This window comes from Falco rusticolus, chromosome 1, assembly GCF_015220075.1.
Source record: "Falco rusticolus isolate bFalRus1 chromosome 1, bFalRus1.pri, whole genome shotgun sequence".
NCBI lineage: Eukaryota > Metazoa > Chordata > Aves > Falconiformes > Falconidae > Falco > Falco rusticolus.
The window spans coordinates 114,694,555-114,710,896 of record NC_051187.1 but is presented as its reverse complement, the minus strand read 5'-3'; the positions used below and the strand labels follow the sequence as shown (position 1 = coordinate 114,710,896).

General features: G+C 40.4%; 1 protein-coding gene across 7 annotated transcripts in view; it reads right to left on the bottom strand.

Annotated features, from left to right (window-relative positions):
- The window catches only part of TBC1D9 (TBC1 domain family member 9), a 55,210-nt gene that overhangs the window by 2,964 nt on the left and 35,904 nt on the right, over positions 1-16,342 (bottom strand). The window contains exons 11-20 of one of the 7 annotated variants that reach the window (XM_037397176.1): positions 16,061-16,178; positions 14,833-15,118; positions 13,532-13,661; positions 9,964-10,062; positions 9,769-9,837; positions 8,177-8,417; positions 2,827-2,892; positions 1,525-1,611; positions 551-625; positions 313-416 (exon numbers count right to left, since the gene is read on the bottom strand). In XM_037397176.1, the coding sequence (XP_037253073.1) occupies positions 313-416; positions 551-625; positions 1,525-1,611; positions 2,827-2,892; positions 8,177-8,417; positions 9,769-9,837; positions 9,964-10,062; positions 13,532-13,661; positions 14,833-15,118; positions 16,061-16,178 (1,275 nt within the window). Of the gene's footprint in view, positions 1-312; positions 417-550; positions 626-1,524; positions 1,612-2,826; positions 2,893-5,634; positions 6,940-8,176; positions 8,418-9,768; positions 9,838-9,963; positions 10,063-13,531; positions 13,662-14,079; positions 14,205-14,832; positions 15,119-16,060; positions 16,179-16,342 lie in introns of those variants that run through there. The other 6 variants (XM_037397185.1, XM_037397193.1, XM_037397204.1 and 3 more) reach the window with 6 other exon arrangements.

Below are 16,342 nucleotides of genomic sequence, written 5' to 3'. Positions count from 1 at the left end.
AGTAATGTGCATTGGACATTATGAGCAAGTTGGTGATAATACTCGGTGTCATATCACCCTTTGTCTAGAGATCAAAATAATACGTTGTCATTCCTATATGCATGTATCTCATTTTTAGGATGTTTTGGGAGCTGAACGCCAGTTACAGTATGTTGAAAACAACGAACCCCTGTCTGTAATCAGCTGACTGCTGCTCTGGTAAAAAAGTATCTGCTTCAAAATAAAACCTTTGTTCAGTGTTAATGTATCAAATATTATGTAGAAAAATATGTATAGATAAAGTTAATGAAAAATAGGTGTCAGCAGAAGTACCTGATTCAGTTTGGGCAAGTCCTTCGTGTTTTTTGCTTTGGATTTGTTCTCTTGGCTCCACATTCGCAGATAATTTCGATTCTCTTGTGAGCTCTTCTTGCCTACCGCCAACAAATTACCCAGAGATGCAGGAAAAGTCCATGAAGAAACCTTAAATTAATACTTTTTTTTCCCATTTTCAAACGAGCATCTTTACAAGAAATTAAAGGTGTAATTCAAATGGAGACACCATGCATACCTTTGTCTGTTTTCAGACTCACTGTAACAAACCCATCATCTACTCCTTGTTTGTTCCTGCTGTCTAGGCCAACAACTAGGAAGTGGAAGGGCAGGGGGAGAGAGAGGTCAGTGTGGTTCTAGATACATACATACTTTTCAGGTGCACAGTGCAAAATAAAATGTTTACACTGCAGAAAACGCAGAGCAAAAAGGATAGGACTAAATGATGATTTCTGCTTATTCTTAAACCTGCTGACAAATTCCATGTGGTTACTAATATAAATACTAAGACAGGGACCACCTTAGGTTTTGTTTGTGTAGTGCAATGATTAGCCTGCATAACCACAACACAAACAGCATCTAGTGTGATAGGTGTTTGGTGGTTATATTAGCACATTTTCTTTTGTCTGTTAAAATTGCCATCTCTAGCCTATTAATTCTCATTTGTATTTTCAAACAACCTTCCTTCCCCCTGTAATCTGAAGGATGGGCAATATTTTTCTTGCATCAAAGAGAAACTTACGATCAAATATTTCAAGAAAGAGAGTGCCATTTAAGACAACAGCAATGAGACCCAGGTTCTCATTAGGGCACAAAAGACTTCTAAACCGCTGAACTACATTTTGGTGTATCTTCTAGCTTCAGTGTTTTAGGATATTTTAAGTCCTGATCGAAGTATGTCTTGAAAGCCAATACATTTACTCTCATTCTCCATCAAGGCATATATGCTGCACTTATCACAAAATTACTTCTACTGCAACAGACCGATGACATTACTCTGTGAGTACTTCCGCAATGCACAGTCCAGGGGAGTTCTTTGTGTACACACGCCTGCACCTCTATGGATATCAACATATTCAAACTGCGTACTTCTTTTTACAGAGAGTACTTCACTTACAAAGTTTAATCCAATAAAAGAGTAGCTTCCTAAGAAGACATGTTGTTTGAAATGCCTTACTTCGTCTTTTCATGCCTGAGACAAAAGATGCCTACCGTGAGTACATTCTGGTGTGATGTCTTCAAAAAAGTACTGAGTAGCTTCAAAAGCAGAGTCTGGCTCTTCTTGCTCAGGGGATGGATCTAAGCAATATAATAGAATTCTTTCATTAAAAATTCCCCCCTTTAATTAAAAACTAGAATATATTTCCATTGACTCATTTAGAATGTCAGTCTCTAGAAGTAAAAGTGTGAGGATGTGATGGGTTAGGAATCATCTCTTTTCAGCTTACAGGAGATGAACTGGACCTGTACGGTCTCCTCTCGATATCCAGCAAACTCTGACCAACAAGTAGCTGTTTGCTTTCAGAGGCTGACTTGCCCATCTTCCCACCTCTACTGCCATTACTTTCTCCTGTGCAGTTCAGCGTGTCCCAAGCAGGGTGTGAACTCTTTCCTAGCTCAAAACGGTCTGTCATGATTTGGTATGAGCTTACCAGTCCCCAAATACCAGAAGCGGCATTCTTAAAAATGGATCTCTTCTGTCATAGTTCAATAAAATTGTATTTTTTTCCAGTTAAATTAGTGAATCACTCAAGCCTACCTCCAGCAAAGCCAGCTGGGAGCAATCACAGACATATGTTCAAAGCACATGAAGATGAACGTTCTCTCAAAACTTCTGGATTATCTTTTCCAGAGGATGTAAATGTGCGCAAGAATTAAACTACTCAAACAGCTCCAGTATACCTAAATTGCACATTCAATGAGGACAGCAACAGGTTCTTTATGGCACACATACGACAGGCCAGAGAGGATATAGTTCCAGGACATAATTTTCTTCAGGGGCAAAACTGTTTTGAGGTGGTTCTGAACTGCCCTTCTAAGGCTAAGTCCAACAGTTTGTACAGCTCCCTTGAAAACACATCTAGGAAATAATCTGGATTTTCCTTGGCAAAGAGTTCTATCAGACCAGAGGGGAAACCAAGAAGAAAACCTGGGAACAGAAACGAGTAGCCAGGGCATGCTAACTTTACTATTAAATAAAGTGCATCATGGCACCAAATGCTGAGGAACACTGCATTTGTTACGCACGGGGGGAGTCACCAACCCCGGCTAAACCAGCAAGCGACACATATGAACGGCCCGTTTGTGGTCAGAGCAATAGAGGACTGCACGGGTGCTTTCAGACTTTCCAAACCCATGTCTGGTTTGGTAGAAGGTCTCTTATTTTACTGCTGCATAAACAGCTACGATACTTCCCACAAATTAATTTTTAATTGGAAAAGCTAGTCATAAACAACTCTGCTCCAAATTTCTGTTCTCAACAAGATGACAGCTATTTTAACATCATTTACTTACCAGGCAAAACATGCATTTTATACAGTAGCTTCAGCTTCTCTGTAAGATCTCCGTGGCATGCGGCACCTAAACAGCATTATACATACACAGTATGTTAATACTCAGCATTCAATGCCATTCTATTTATTGCTACAATAATTCATTTTAGAAGCTGCTACATTCACCCTGGGAACCACTGTGCTCCCTTTACAGCCTGAGATCATAAGGCAGTCACTTGACTTCTAAGATCATACGGTCTGCAGCAGAAACAGCAAGAGAACGCAGACCACCTTACCCTGAATTCCGTACTTCACCCTTGGGTCCTTCATTAAATGTCTTTTTCAAAATGCTCAAAAATAATCTACAGTCATCACAATACCAGTCAGAAGGGCCTCCAGCTGAAAGTTAAGACGACCTTTTTGTGCCGACTTCAGACTTTCTGATCTGAGGATCCCGTAATAACGTCACATGGCTTAGAACAGTAAGATACTTCTCAAAAAAAAAGAGAGAAACTGAAGTAAACAGCATTTATCACAGCTTAGCCACTGGCTAAACTGATGTTCAGGCAATACTCTCTAGTGATTTATCCACCTCAACCCTTATTCCTTTCTGGTCTACGCTACAATTAGCTGTACAAAATCTATTTGTATTGTAGCCCCTCTTTCCAATTAATTAAACAGATATCTGTCAATTTTAAAGTACTGAAATAATAAATAATCAGACTTCTTCACAAATATTACTTGTTATGATGTGTAATTCATAAACAAATGAATTAACCTTCATTAATTAGGTTACACAGAGATTCATTTTACTTTACAGGCTACTGTGTCAACTCACCTCTGCGATGCAAACCACAAAATGTGGTTTGGCAAATACTAACAATCACAGTCTACTGTAAAGCTTAAGACTACAATAAATACAGAAGTTAGACCAAAGAACCGAGTACTTCTACGTTAGCCATTCTGCTTTCAACTTTGTTCTTTTTAAGCACAAAATGTCCTTACGTTCCTATGTGGTATACTACACCGTGCAGCTAATGCACTCTCTTCTGGTGAAACTGTGCCTTAGGTTATGCACCCAGGTACCACAAGAACTGCCCCACTGCTAAAGGCAACATGAAATAACCAAGGCACGCAATGGGCTGCAGTTCCGCATCCTCCAGCAACAGCTAGGGATGCATTCACCAACAAAGGATACGGGACACGGGATACCTGGTGACACATGTAGCCTTGTTCCTCTCCCTGTCCCCAGATGGGAACAGAACTGAAAAAGCTGAACTGCTACCACTTTTCACTTTTTGCCTGAGATGAATCTACGTGTACTTCCTAATGTCAGACCCTTTTCCTCCCTCAAAACATATGCAAATAAAGACAACAATGCGAGACCAGATGTCATGTGGACTCTCAGAGACAACCCTCCGGGTCTCCCCCTGGAGAGCCCAGGAAGCTTTACAAAAGAGCAGAACAGCCGACTGGCAATTTGCAGGAACTGCTTGACAGTTAGCTGCAGTGGGCCACCCAAAATCTGAGGATTGATGGTGTGTTAAGAAATGAAAAAATAAGGCCACATTCATAAAGACAACAGAAAAGGAATGGACCTCTGGTAGACGTGCCCCTGTTATGGAGAGTTTGTATGGGTGGATACCTCTGCTCAGGCCACCGTTTCGACCTGCACACTGCAGTACAGGGCTAATTTCATAGGAGAGCTCAGAGAATTCAGCGGCCTTCCGCACCGCCCCTGCATCCCTGAAGAGCAAGGCAGATGATACTGGTGAGGGCCTGTGAACAGCACTGGGGAGGTGCTTAGTCCCAACCAGAACTCCTTCCTGGCACCCTGGAGTCACAAGTCTTTAAACCTTCAACGGTTCTCCGCAAACCATGCCTTTTTGCCGTCTGAGTCTCAGATGATGCATCACCAGTTTTTATCCAGAACTTTTAAATTTACTTTGTGGTAAGAAAAGAAACCGTGCTTGGAAAAAAGTGCAGCTACACCCTTTGATTCTTTCTACCTGAAACAGCAGCAGTGAACACTGTCACCTTCACGCCGCAAGCAGTGTCCTCACGCCCACCTGCTCTTGCCCCTCTCAGGGCTTGACCAACACCCCCCTCCTCACAGCATGACCAGAACAACTGTCACTGAGCCCCCTTTCTGACCCTTCCCCTTCTGTCAACACCATGCAGGTGTCAAGTCTTTTCTGGGCATAGTGTCATATGTGCAGTTTTCCCCCATCTTCTTTGAGGCCATTAACAAAGTAATTAAGCAGGTTAGAACTTTATTCTGTTAACATAAAACTTGGTAGCAACATAGAAGCGTTGGCTTCAGTTGCCCCTCTCTTGAGTGTAAGTGGAGAGGGGTGTGGAGTGTTTGTACAGCATTTAGCTGCCTGAAAGAACTGGGGGAGTGGTGAGGTTAACACTTTGCTTTCGGAACATCCTCCTGCAATCTGTGCTTGGTGAAAAACTCTTTTTTCAGGAAAAAAACCCCATAAAATACACACACGCTCAGATACTCCTTGAGAGATGGAGTTTTCATGGTGCTGACTTCTGCATGAGGCTGTGGCAAGCGCTGCAGTCACCAGCAGTCATTGGGAAGGTGGAAGCGCCGCATGCTCTGAGAAGGGAGTATTGCAAAAACATGATCGGAGGCAGGGGGCCACTTAAGAGTCCATGTGGAAATGGCTCTAGCTTACTAGGATCCTGAGTCAACAGCTGACATGCTGTAATCTAGCGTGGTATAGAGGCGCAGGTAAGCTGCTTCACGAGTGCATACCCCAAACAGCTCACAACCAAGGCTGACGGCCCTTTCTGAGCAGCACAACTCCTAGCGGAAACTAGTCAAGATCACTCCTTTATTTGAACTTGCAGCAACACGACACAGAGTAAGTGTACAAAATATGCCAGGTTGTTCCATCTTTGCTCAGCTGAGGCCCTAGAGGCACCTGAAGTAGGAGGTTCTTGAGCTATTTGCTGCAGAGGCTACAAAAAGGAAATGGAGATTCCCAATTACAATTATGGTGCTTTCACGTCCCACGGATTTCACGCTGACACAGAAGGAAAGGGCCATCAGCCCATGCTGGGACACACAGCACCCCTTTTTACCTCCTCTCCGTGGAGCTCCTAGTAGGTGTCAGTGGCTTCAAAGAGAGGCTTTGAGGGAACAAATCCTTAGGGGCGCATGGAATAAGGCCATTGCAAGACAGAGTTGCAAAATGGAAATGCTTCAAGGGCCATGGCTGCTTCAGCCGCCATCAAGCACCCCCTGAGATGGGCCATGCCTGGGAAGTACTTGAACAGACACTTCCTTTAGGAAAGACAGACTTGAGTAACCAGGGCCAGAGCCCAACACTGCTGTTTGGACACAGTAAGAAGAGAGAGGACGGTGCTCACAGGTCACCTCCAGAATGCCCACCCTCTGACCATGCCTCCTGCGACAGCCACAAGGAAGAGGCGACACAGTCCCCTGTTGCTTCAACAGAAGATATTTCTCATTTAGGAGATTTTCCTAGCCAAGGAATATTGGGTTGGTGAGGCAGACTGAAGCAGCTGGTATCGGTGGAATGTTTCTAAGTCCCAGGCATGATGAAATATGCTTAAGCAAATCCATGTTGCCCTTGCTAGCATTCATGTGCTTCTCAAACAAGGAAGTGCCAACAAGAAAGGAGGTTGATTTAAAAAACCCCACAAACAATCACCCTCAGCACAACAAAAACCTCCTGTTTTCAAGCTATGCCACACTGGGCTTAGTCTCTGAAAAAATATGGCTTTGCAGAATGAGCAGTTTTGATTGTTTAGTCCAATGAAGATATCGTTCAGTCATGTTGGCTTATAGCCACATTTGTGCATTTAACATTCATTTCTGTTCACAGCTGCTAACGCTGTTCCTTGTTCTTATTACTCAGTATTAGCTCTAAAAAATGCTGTCTCAACCACAAACCGGTTGATTGTTATTAACAGCATCCTGCAAACAGCAAGAGTAGTTAATCCATGGGTCATGTCTCAAAAGGCCATTAAGTGTTACCTGGCGAACAGTCCCTCAGATACAACGCAGAACTGCATCACAGGAAGCACCGTTTTTTTAAGGTGGTGTGAAGGCAAGATGCGCAATCAGTTTTACTGCCACATGGCTATTTTGTACCTGCGAGAGAGCAGGTGTTACCATTGCTGTACAGAGGATTTCATGCAAGGCTGCATTTGGTGCCCTAATGCTTGAAAATAATTGTTACAAAGAGTTGCTGAAAGCCAGACTGGCAAACCTTTTCTCTCTCAAAAAGGATCTGGAGGAATCCTTGAAGAAACAGCTGGCAGAAACATTAGGTTGCATGAAATAACACATAATAAAATGGTGAGATACTGGTCACTTACAGGGAATAATTCCTGCTGTATTCAAAACATGGCTGTATTCAAAAGTGGCCAGCTCCCGCGCCTCCTCTTTGCTTCTTCACGTCAATCCTAGGATTTGCCTCTTCCCTTTGTTGCAACACTGACTTTCATGTCTTGAAGTCTTGCTTCTTCAAGACTTACATGGGCTGTAATCTCCATCGGCAACACTCAGCATTCCTATCTGACCTGTACCTCCACTTTCTCCTTTTCAGGTGACTTCCATCCTACTCTCTCTTAGTCAGCAGTCTTGGGTATTGATTTCAGAAGTAATACATGTAGTACCTCTCACTGCATATACTGTGAGGTACAATACCTTCCCCTCACACATGGACACATGTATGTGGGGTGTCAGCAGACTTCTAAAGAGAAGCACTTTTATGCAGGGGCAAACAAAACTAGCATCCTCACCCTATCCCTCTCCTGCCCCTTACATGTGCACATAAATTTCTCAAGTCTTCCTGAACAACCAGGGGAGGAAATGCTGCCTCTCTTCCTCTTCCCAGAGCGGGTAGCACTGACAAAAGGTGTACGTTCCCAGCTTTCAGGGAAAGTTTAAGGAGCAGATAATAAAATGCAGTGTCACTGAGAGGAACATACAGAAGAACATGCAAAAGACTTTCCTAAAGGAAATACTTTGATTAGAATTAATCACTCCATTAAGCACACAAGCTGTAGGTCATTTTTGTGTTGAAGGTTAGCAGTCGGGGAAATCCTCAGACCCTAATGGATGTGTAGTTCACGTGTAGTCCTTCTCTCTCTGTGATACACCCCTGGCAAATGTAGATGCACCTACTGAGAACAGCCTAAATCCGAGTGGGAACCACTGTCACAGACATGATAAAATGAACTGAACCGTAGCGTGAGCAACTCTCAAAACCAAAGGTGACTTATGCAAATTGGGATATGTCAAACTCAGACTCTTTATCTGAGAACCCTCCCCTTTAGAAACAAACTGTTTTGGTCTGATTGAGAGTGCTGTGAATTCTCCTTACTTAGCCCAGAGACGAATTCACGGAAGTTGATGAGCAAGTCTCCATTTTCATCAAGCAGCCTGAACAAGCGTGCAGCTAACACGTCTGAATGAGTTCCACATGCCCAAGGAAAGAGGAGAGCGAACATCCCCTTGAACTGCTCAAAGTCAATACGGTACTGCTCCAGGTAAGGCAGGCTGGGATCATGCCGGTCAATAGCATTGCTGTTTCCTCCCCAGTAGCAGCTAGTCAGATGTTCTGCCTGAACAGAAGGCAAATGCTGTGAGATCGTCATCACCATTGCTCTCAATGATACAAAAAATCCAAACAACTCATAAACACACATTCTTAAAACAACACAAGACTAGCAGATGTATTTCCGTCTATCTAGCCCTTGTACTTCTGCGAGAGGTTTCTCCTCTAACCAACACAAAAATGCACCCCTCTACATAAAAGAAAAAGCAAAACTTTTTCTGCCTCCCAGCCAGATGAAACATGAAATACCTGTTTTGAACAGAGCAGCAGGCAGCTGCTTACATACATACTTACATACATACATACACACACAGGCTTGCTGTGCTTGGTCACCCCCTTCAGCCTCACCACACAGTCAAGTCAGAAAGGGGATTCATGAAATCGTTATTTTCAGAGCATATGAAAATAGCTGTTTATTTGAAATATTTGTTGTTGAACTGTATAGTCTCAAAACCACTGTGTAAAGTCCTACTCTTTCAGTCTTACTGGTCAGTGAAAGTTCTGGAGCTGATTTCGGTGGAATCTAATTCTAAACGATTCAGAAGGTTAGAGAAAGAGATCCTAGCACTGCAGTGTGATCAACTGGAGTGGGCTGTCCGACTTGGTCTCACTGGTTCCACGGAAGTCTGAACGAAGGCACTGCAGGAATTGTAAGACCTGACATTATAGATGGGAAATTGAAAGGAAAGAAATTCTTTGTGGTATATCAAAAAAAATCTCTGTTGAAATAATACAGAGGGAAAAAGTATCTTATTTTAAGGCAACTGTGCATGAAGGTGAAGCTAAAGCATTTTAACTGCTCACCTTTAAATTTGTGTACCTAATGGTATTGCCATACAATTAACTTACAAGGACACATCACTTCGTGACACTGAAGTCCAAATAATGCAGAATACATCACTGCATTAACAACGGCAAAAGTCAGCTATTGTGATATGGAAGTGTTAACTGTCTAAGATAACAGAATAGAAGCATTTCTGTGCTAAATTCCAAAAGTTGGGTCAGGTAGAGACACACATACATGAGTTTCTAAAGACTGAACACAAACCCCTCTCTCTTCACTTTTTTGTTATAATACTTTTCATTTTTTCCATGAACAAATCATTTAGTGAATTACTTATTTCCTGAGCTTTTAAAAACTGGTGGGTTTGGGTTTTCTTTTTGGTTTTTTTGTTTGTTTGTTTGCTTGCTTTTTTAATATATTCAATAATACAGCAGCTAATTAAACTTTGTATTAAGATAGCTGACAGTAAATAAATCATAGACTCAACTTGGTCTTTAGACAAAAGCAAAGTCCCACATAAAAAAAATGTTTGCATTTCCTGCAGGCACATGACCTTATCTTCACTTAGTTTTACCTTGAAAAGAGCATACAGTTCCTCCAGTTCATCAATAGTAAAAGAAGTCTCTGTCACAATAGTTCGTACCTTTTGAAACACAACATAATCAACAGTTACGGATTTGAAATCCATGTCTCATTGAAAAACTAATTTAAATTATTTCAGAAACTGACTAACCTTAATCTTCGCACAGAACATTATTTCAGTACTTACCACATTGCGCTTTGTAGTATCTTCAAGGGTTTGGATAACTTTCAGCCTTTGTTTGAATCTCATTTGTTCAATTAAATCTGCTCGGATACTTCCAAATTTCTTAAAAGAGAAAAAGAACTGCAGTATAGCCTGTGTATTAATATTTGGAATAGATAGCTTGCCTTTAATGGATTTGAGAAATTAATTTAATTATGTGATATACCACAAATGGTGTATTTAAAAAACTGCTGTTAAGGCATTTTCCTAGCATATGACAGAGTTACAAAGACTTCAGGAACACATCACTAGATTTTGTTTTTCCCAGTAACTTATTTTCATTTAATTTGAAAGGTCTTTATTAAGTTACAAATCCTCACATTTCAAAGCATAATCTCAGTAGTTAGAAACGTCTTGCTTGGCAAATCTCTATGAATAGATTTTTTCTTAACTCCTTCTGTAGGGTTTTATTTCAGCTTGTCCTGGAATATCTCTTAATTGCTAGATTTATATAGAGAGAAGATATTCAGACTAACTGGATCCCCACCAGCTGAGACAGCATACCAGTCCTTATGTTCACAAGGATCTGAAACCAAGTATGAAGAATGCAACTTCCATTTGGAAGTACGTTCTCTAAAGAGCCCAAGTCTTATGTTCAGAAGTTGTTTTTCCACAAAGCACATAACAGTCTCATGGAAGCTCCTGTATATACTACACAAGCATGCTAGGGAAAAACCTATTGGGAATAATATTCAATGTTTTCATACGTACAGGAATGTCTAATTCCTAAGGTGTATTTTTGTGAACTGTAAGCAGAAGTTTTGTGCCATCAAGAAAACACTAACATACTTAGAAATGCACAGATGACCAGCAGGAACAATAATGCTAGATGTCACATGTAAAACTAAGAGGGAGTGGCAAGATACACCTTCATAAGGGTGGATTTGTATTTCCAGCGCAATTGCATCTACAAAAGCAGGTCATAATCTGTTAGCACATTCTTGTGTGATCAAATTAACACTAAAGCTGTGCACCTTCATCACGGACCTTGGGAGGAAAATATGTTTCATGTGTTTGGAGTATTCTGCAAATAAAGAAGCCTTTTGAAAAAACGCAATCTAGATAAACATCCATGAATATCAAGCATCCCAGAGTTCAAAAAAACTTGAAAAAGAGTGGCTCTGAGGCCGCATCTATTCCAGTTATCAGGGCTTATTCTTTGCTCTGGAAGCCAAATGAGATGGTCTGTTCACATCCATACAAGTGAAAGTCACGTAGCCTACAGAAAAGGAAGGCTGCATGCAATTGCCTTCTGGGAATGGTCCCTTGCCCATGTTAACTTCCAAATCATAGGAAGAATTTCTGGAAGTGTGTCACTTGTTCTAGGTCAGAACTCTATCAAGCCTTTCAACAGCACAGACCTCTGAGTGTCAGCTGTTTAGTTAAAATGGCCAAGACGCAGATGCTACTACAGATGGAGCTGAACTTTTTAAGGCCTATTTTTTTCCAAATTAGCTAGACACGCAATCAAAGGAATTAAGCACATTACAGCTCTGAATATGTGAGTCTACACTCCATTGACAGCTAGCGAGCTATGCACAGGCCTCTAAAGCTGTAGTGATTATGCATTATTTCAGTCACTTCTACTGTAATTATTATAATGCCAGGCTCTGTGACTTCTGAATTAATTGCAAAATTGAACAAAAAGAGATTTCTTACTGAAAAGTATTTTCAGTAAGTGAAAAAACTACTGGCAGGATAAAATGTATTTGTTATGTGTATTTCAAGAATGCCTCTCTTCTTTGAAAAGAAGTAGAAAGTCTGTTCAGTATCATCACAGACAGGGGTGCTAATTGCTTAATTACCAAAAACTTCCTCTGAATTACTTCAGTTTTCACTGGAGACTTCTCACATATGCATCTGACATGATTACCTAAGAGCTGGACAGGATCAGAGCATGATGGAAGCTAGCTCTTCATAAAACAATCCAAACAGTTCGTTTCTGCCAGTGCTATGCCTTCACCAAGTTCTCAGACTCATCACGTTCCCACGACAAACAACATAGGACAGTCTGCAAGGGACATGTTTTTTTCCCTCTTGGGGAAGTGTGTGTCAGTTTGAGGGAGGGCAAAGGACTCCCCGCCAAAAAAGCACATTTTTTTCAGCTGTAGGTCAGATGGTTACCCAACAAGTACCTTTAACAGCTTAAATTCTAAAAAGAGCCAAGATATGCTTGCTTACCTGCTATTTTGCTCTTTGTAGCCGCAATAAAGCTACCAGTGAGTTCCCAACCTTTGAGTACACACAACTAACTGAGGAACATAACAGTCATTGAGTAACAGATGTCCTGAAGTTTTTTTATCTTGATAGTTTACTGTTGAATTGTTGGGATTTTTTTTTTTAAAGTAATCAAATCAACCAACAACGACTCTCCCAAAACTAATTCTCTCTTTACAACTAACTCCTGCTTTCCTCACAGCTCTTCACTTCCCACGCCATTTGTTTTGCCTAACTATACTGGAGTACAGCTGGTTATTTATCTAGAAAGAGCTACAAGGTTCTGTGCTGCATAAGCCCCACAAAGACAGACTGGCTCTGCATGGAGTCAGGTTATTTATCTAAACGCAGTTGAGCCAGTGCAAGCTGTCTTCATGATGAGGAAATCTGAAAAATACAAGGGACACAATTTCACAATAAAAGTCCTTCTCCCCATTCTAACACTGTGTGAAGGAGAATATACATCTACCTTGATGCAGTTTGCCCTTCAGCGTAGAATACACTATGGACTACCTACCTCCTTAAACAGGTATCATGTTATTAAAGCAAGGTGGGTTTAGGGACATAGGAAGTGCCTCTGAAACAGCTGTCATATTGCCAAGTATGAACCTACACCTTGAACTAAAAATACTAATTTTTACACACAAGGGTAGAAAAAAGGAAATTAAGGAGTAACTCTTTATAAAGTTACTCTTTAATTATTATAAAAAAATTAATAGCGTAATCATCAGGGGGATTTTAACTGATGGCTTATTTTTTAAATTTAAGGACAATGAAGCTGGTTTGCAAATTATAGGTTTTTTGCAGGCTTTATTCTGTGCTTTACAGATATTGGTTGTTACCAGCTACTTTCACTTGAAAGTTTTTTTAGCTTTGGTGATAATATAGAAGCTAGTGGCCCACGATCATAATCAACACTTGCCAGAAAAAAAGGTAAAAGAAAGTTCCACTAATAATAGAAAGGTCTTCTGAAATCATATAGATTTTACTAGTATTTCAGTTTGGAAAAGCATGAAAAAGCTTAGATGAGAATTAACCTTTTCTGAATTACAAGGTCAGCCTTTTGTTTGTAAATCACTTTTTGGTTGTGGGCTGCTCTCCTTTGATTCTGCAAGCTTCTATACAAAATAGCTCCAGTTAAAAGAAAAAAAAGACTAAACCCTCTCCCCTGCCCCATTTCAGACTTCTAAGATGAGTCTGTATTGCTTTTATGTTCTTTCAGTTCCAAGCAAAGCCAAACTACAGAGCATCAAATTCCTCTGTAAAGCAGAACTAGTGTGGGTTGGCAAGTTCCTCTTAAGAAATCCTATCCTACCTCATAGGAAGACCTGATTAGTCTGAAGATATCCACCTCGGGATAAGGCTCTACATCATCACTGAGCAGTGAGTGAAGATGAGGAATGGGTGGAAGAGTGCTGTCCTTATTAGTGACGCTGTCCAAATATCTGGTGGGGGAAAAAAAAAAAAAAAAAAAAAAAGAAATGAGGAACCCAAGATTCATTTGTAACTCCTCCCTTCTGAGAGTTAATAGAATAAGGGTTACATATAGATTATTAAATGTAAAAATGATCAAGGTGCTCTCTACTAATGAACTACATGATTTTTTGACATCAGTAATTTGACAAAGCCTAACACTGCTTTTTCTCAAAGAAAGGTAAGGTAACACTGGTAATTCATTATCCTTATAAAGAAAGAGCTGAGATACTGCTAGTCACAAACAAGTGGCTTACCGAACAGGTTTGTTGCTTCTGGCTGTTTAAATATGCTAAGAGAATTACAACACCAAGGGAACAAGGGTCAGTGTGCTTTAGTCTACATACCCTCCTGTCCTGCTACTGCCCAACCTCGCTGCAAGGGGCTTTAGGGGCTTGTTCCTCCCATTGGTGCAGCTTCTGTAGATCATCTATCTTCTACCTTGCAGCTGCAGAACACTTAAATCCTCAGCAAGCACTGGGGCTTACTTCAGAGAAAACGTAACCATAGTCTTCCTTAATCCCAAAGAAATTAGAAACAGACTTCAGTAAGGCTATCTATACTAATGAAACTTATTAGGAAAAAATTTTCCAAAGTTTCAGCAGCATATTGAAAACTAAATACTACCACCAAACATGAGGAAATCAGAGATTACACTCAGCAGTATCAGATTGTATTAAAGGACTCAATCTGTTTTATTTATCAGCCTCCTGTTTCACTGAAATCTATTCATTCAAGAACCTACCCAATTCTTCTGAGTTCTGTTTAGTCCATTCCCAAAACAATTTCCCTTGAGCTCAAGGCTTTTTCTTAGCAGTGTTCAAAAGGTAGCAGGCAAAAGATGAAGTAACAAAACCCATGTCATCAACTGAAATAATCAATCAAAGTAAGTTTCTATAACAAGGTTTGGGAAGTTTATTTGAATGTCTTGAAAGAATAATTTATATCCTGTTGGTCACTTAATGTTATTTTTAGATAATGTAAAGAGTACCTTATATCAGTGAAAGGGCACTGTAAGCATGTAAAAGATTAACACATACTGTCCTGGTTTAAGCTGAGTATTTCAACATAGAACACCACAAATCAGAAAAGTAAGCAAAAAGAAAAATAAAATTAAGAGACTTTATTTTCTGTAATAAATACCTTCCCAAGACTGTCATGGCTTCTCCATCATCTTTACAGTTAAGCAGCTTGTCTACATTAGCATCGAGGACAGCAAGCGCTAATTGAAATATCACCTTTATTCCTTCACAGAAGAAACAATCCACAACAACCACTGCACTTTCAAATGGCATTACACTGAGGAAAAGAGTGAGGAACCAGGACAGGGAAATGGTGGATATTACACCCAAGTCCTGCATGCAGTCATAAAGCTGTGGAACATAGTCACGAGCCAGCTCTTCAAAGACACCCTGATCCACCAATGCTCCTGTTGAAAACAAATAAGGTTGGGTGTCCATTAATTTGGGAGCAACTGACCACATCACCACTTAGAGGAGAAAAAAATATATACATATACATTCTCTCTCTATAAATACAAAATCTAAGAATATTCTACATGATGCTCACACACATTTTCTCACTTTCAGATGAACAACGATTCAATTTGTATGTACAGTTCAGCAGCTGAACAGAATCTATAGTATGTTTTTTTGTTTTAATGATACATTTTGTAAGAGCTAACAAAGGATCAGTTTGGCCTAACACCTACAGAAGTTATACGATGGCTTAGTACTTACCATTACTAATTAGAGTAAGACTTCTCAGCATCACCTGTTGGAGGAGGCCAGGGTGACTGTAAGGATTTGGATTTATTTCAAGAGAACCCCGTGTTATACATAACCATGCTATAACATCAGTGTTTTAATCAGTCCAGGAAGAGTAATTTCTAAGGCTGGATAAGTATCTCAAGCATTTGTGAACTACAGTAAGACAGTTCCCACGATAAACTGAAGAGCCATTCACTTCCGTATACACAAGGAGACAGTCATCTGACAACAACAGCTTTCAGATACTTGTGCCCTTTCAAATCAGAGGTAAACAGGCACAAAGACTTCTACTGCAAATTGCCAAAGCTTCCGTATCCACCTTACCTTAATCAGGATCATCTGAAATTCAAATTTTAGCCTTCTGTCTGTTTTTTATTTACTTTAAGCCCACTTTAGAATGCATCTTATCCTAAGTAAATGAAAAACTATTGGCTATCACAGTATCTGTTTAGGGAATTATTTCTATGCTCCTGAACAAACTGTCTTGCCACTGGCATTTACAGTTGCATCTGTGCTACACATACATCTACACACATGGTTGTTTCAGTACAAATAATACCAATTAATTTGCTTAAATTTTAGAAAATTTCTCCATAACATACCAACAACTCTTGTGTTGTAGTAGTCAGGTAGCATACGTTCACACAGAGCCACCAGCAGCCAGAAAGCTTCCTCCTCTTTTGCATAAAGGAGGAGTACTGAAGTGACAATATTCATAGCCTAAAAGAGAGAGAAATATAAATTGCTAGACCCATTTATTCAATATGTACCACAGTAACTGGGCAGGGAAGTGGTTACTAGGGTTAGGAAATTAGCTACATCTCCCCCTGCAGACCCCAAACTCTTCAAGTATTTTCCTGTAAAAACAGTAGGCAGTGGTTTTT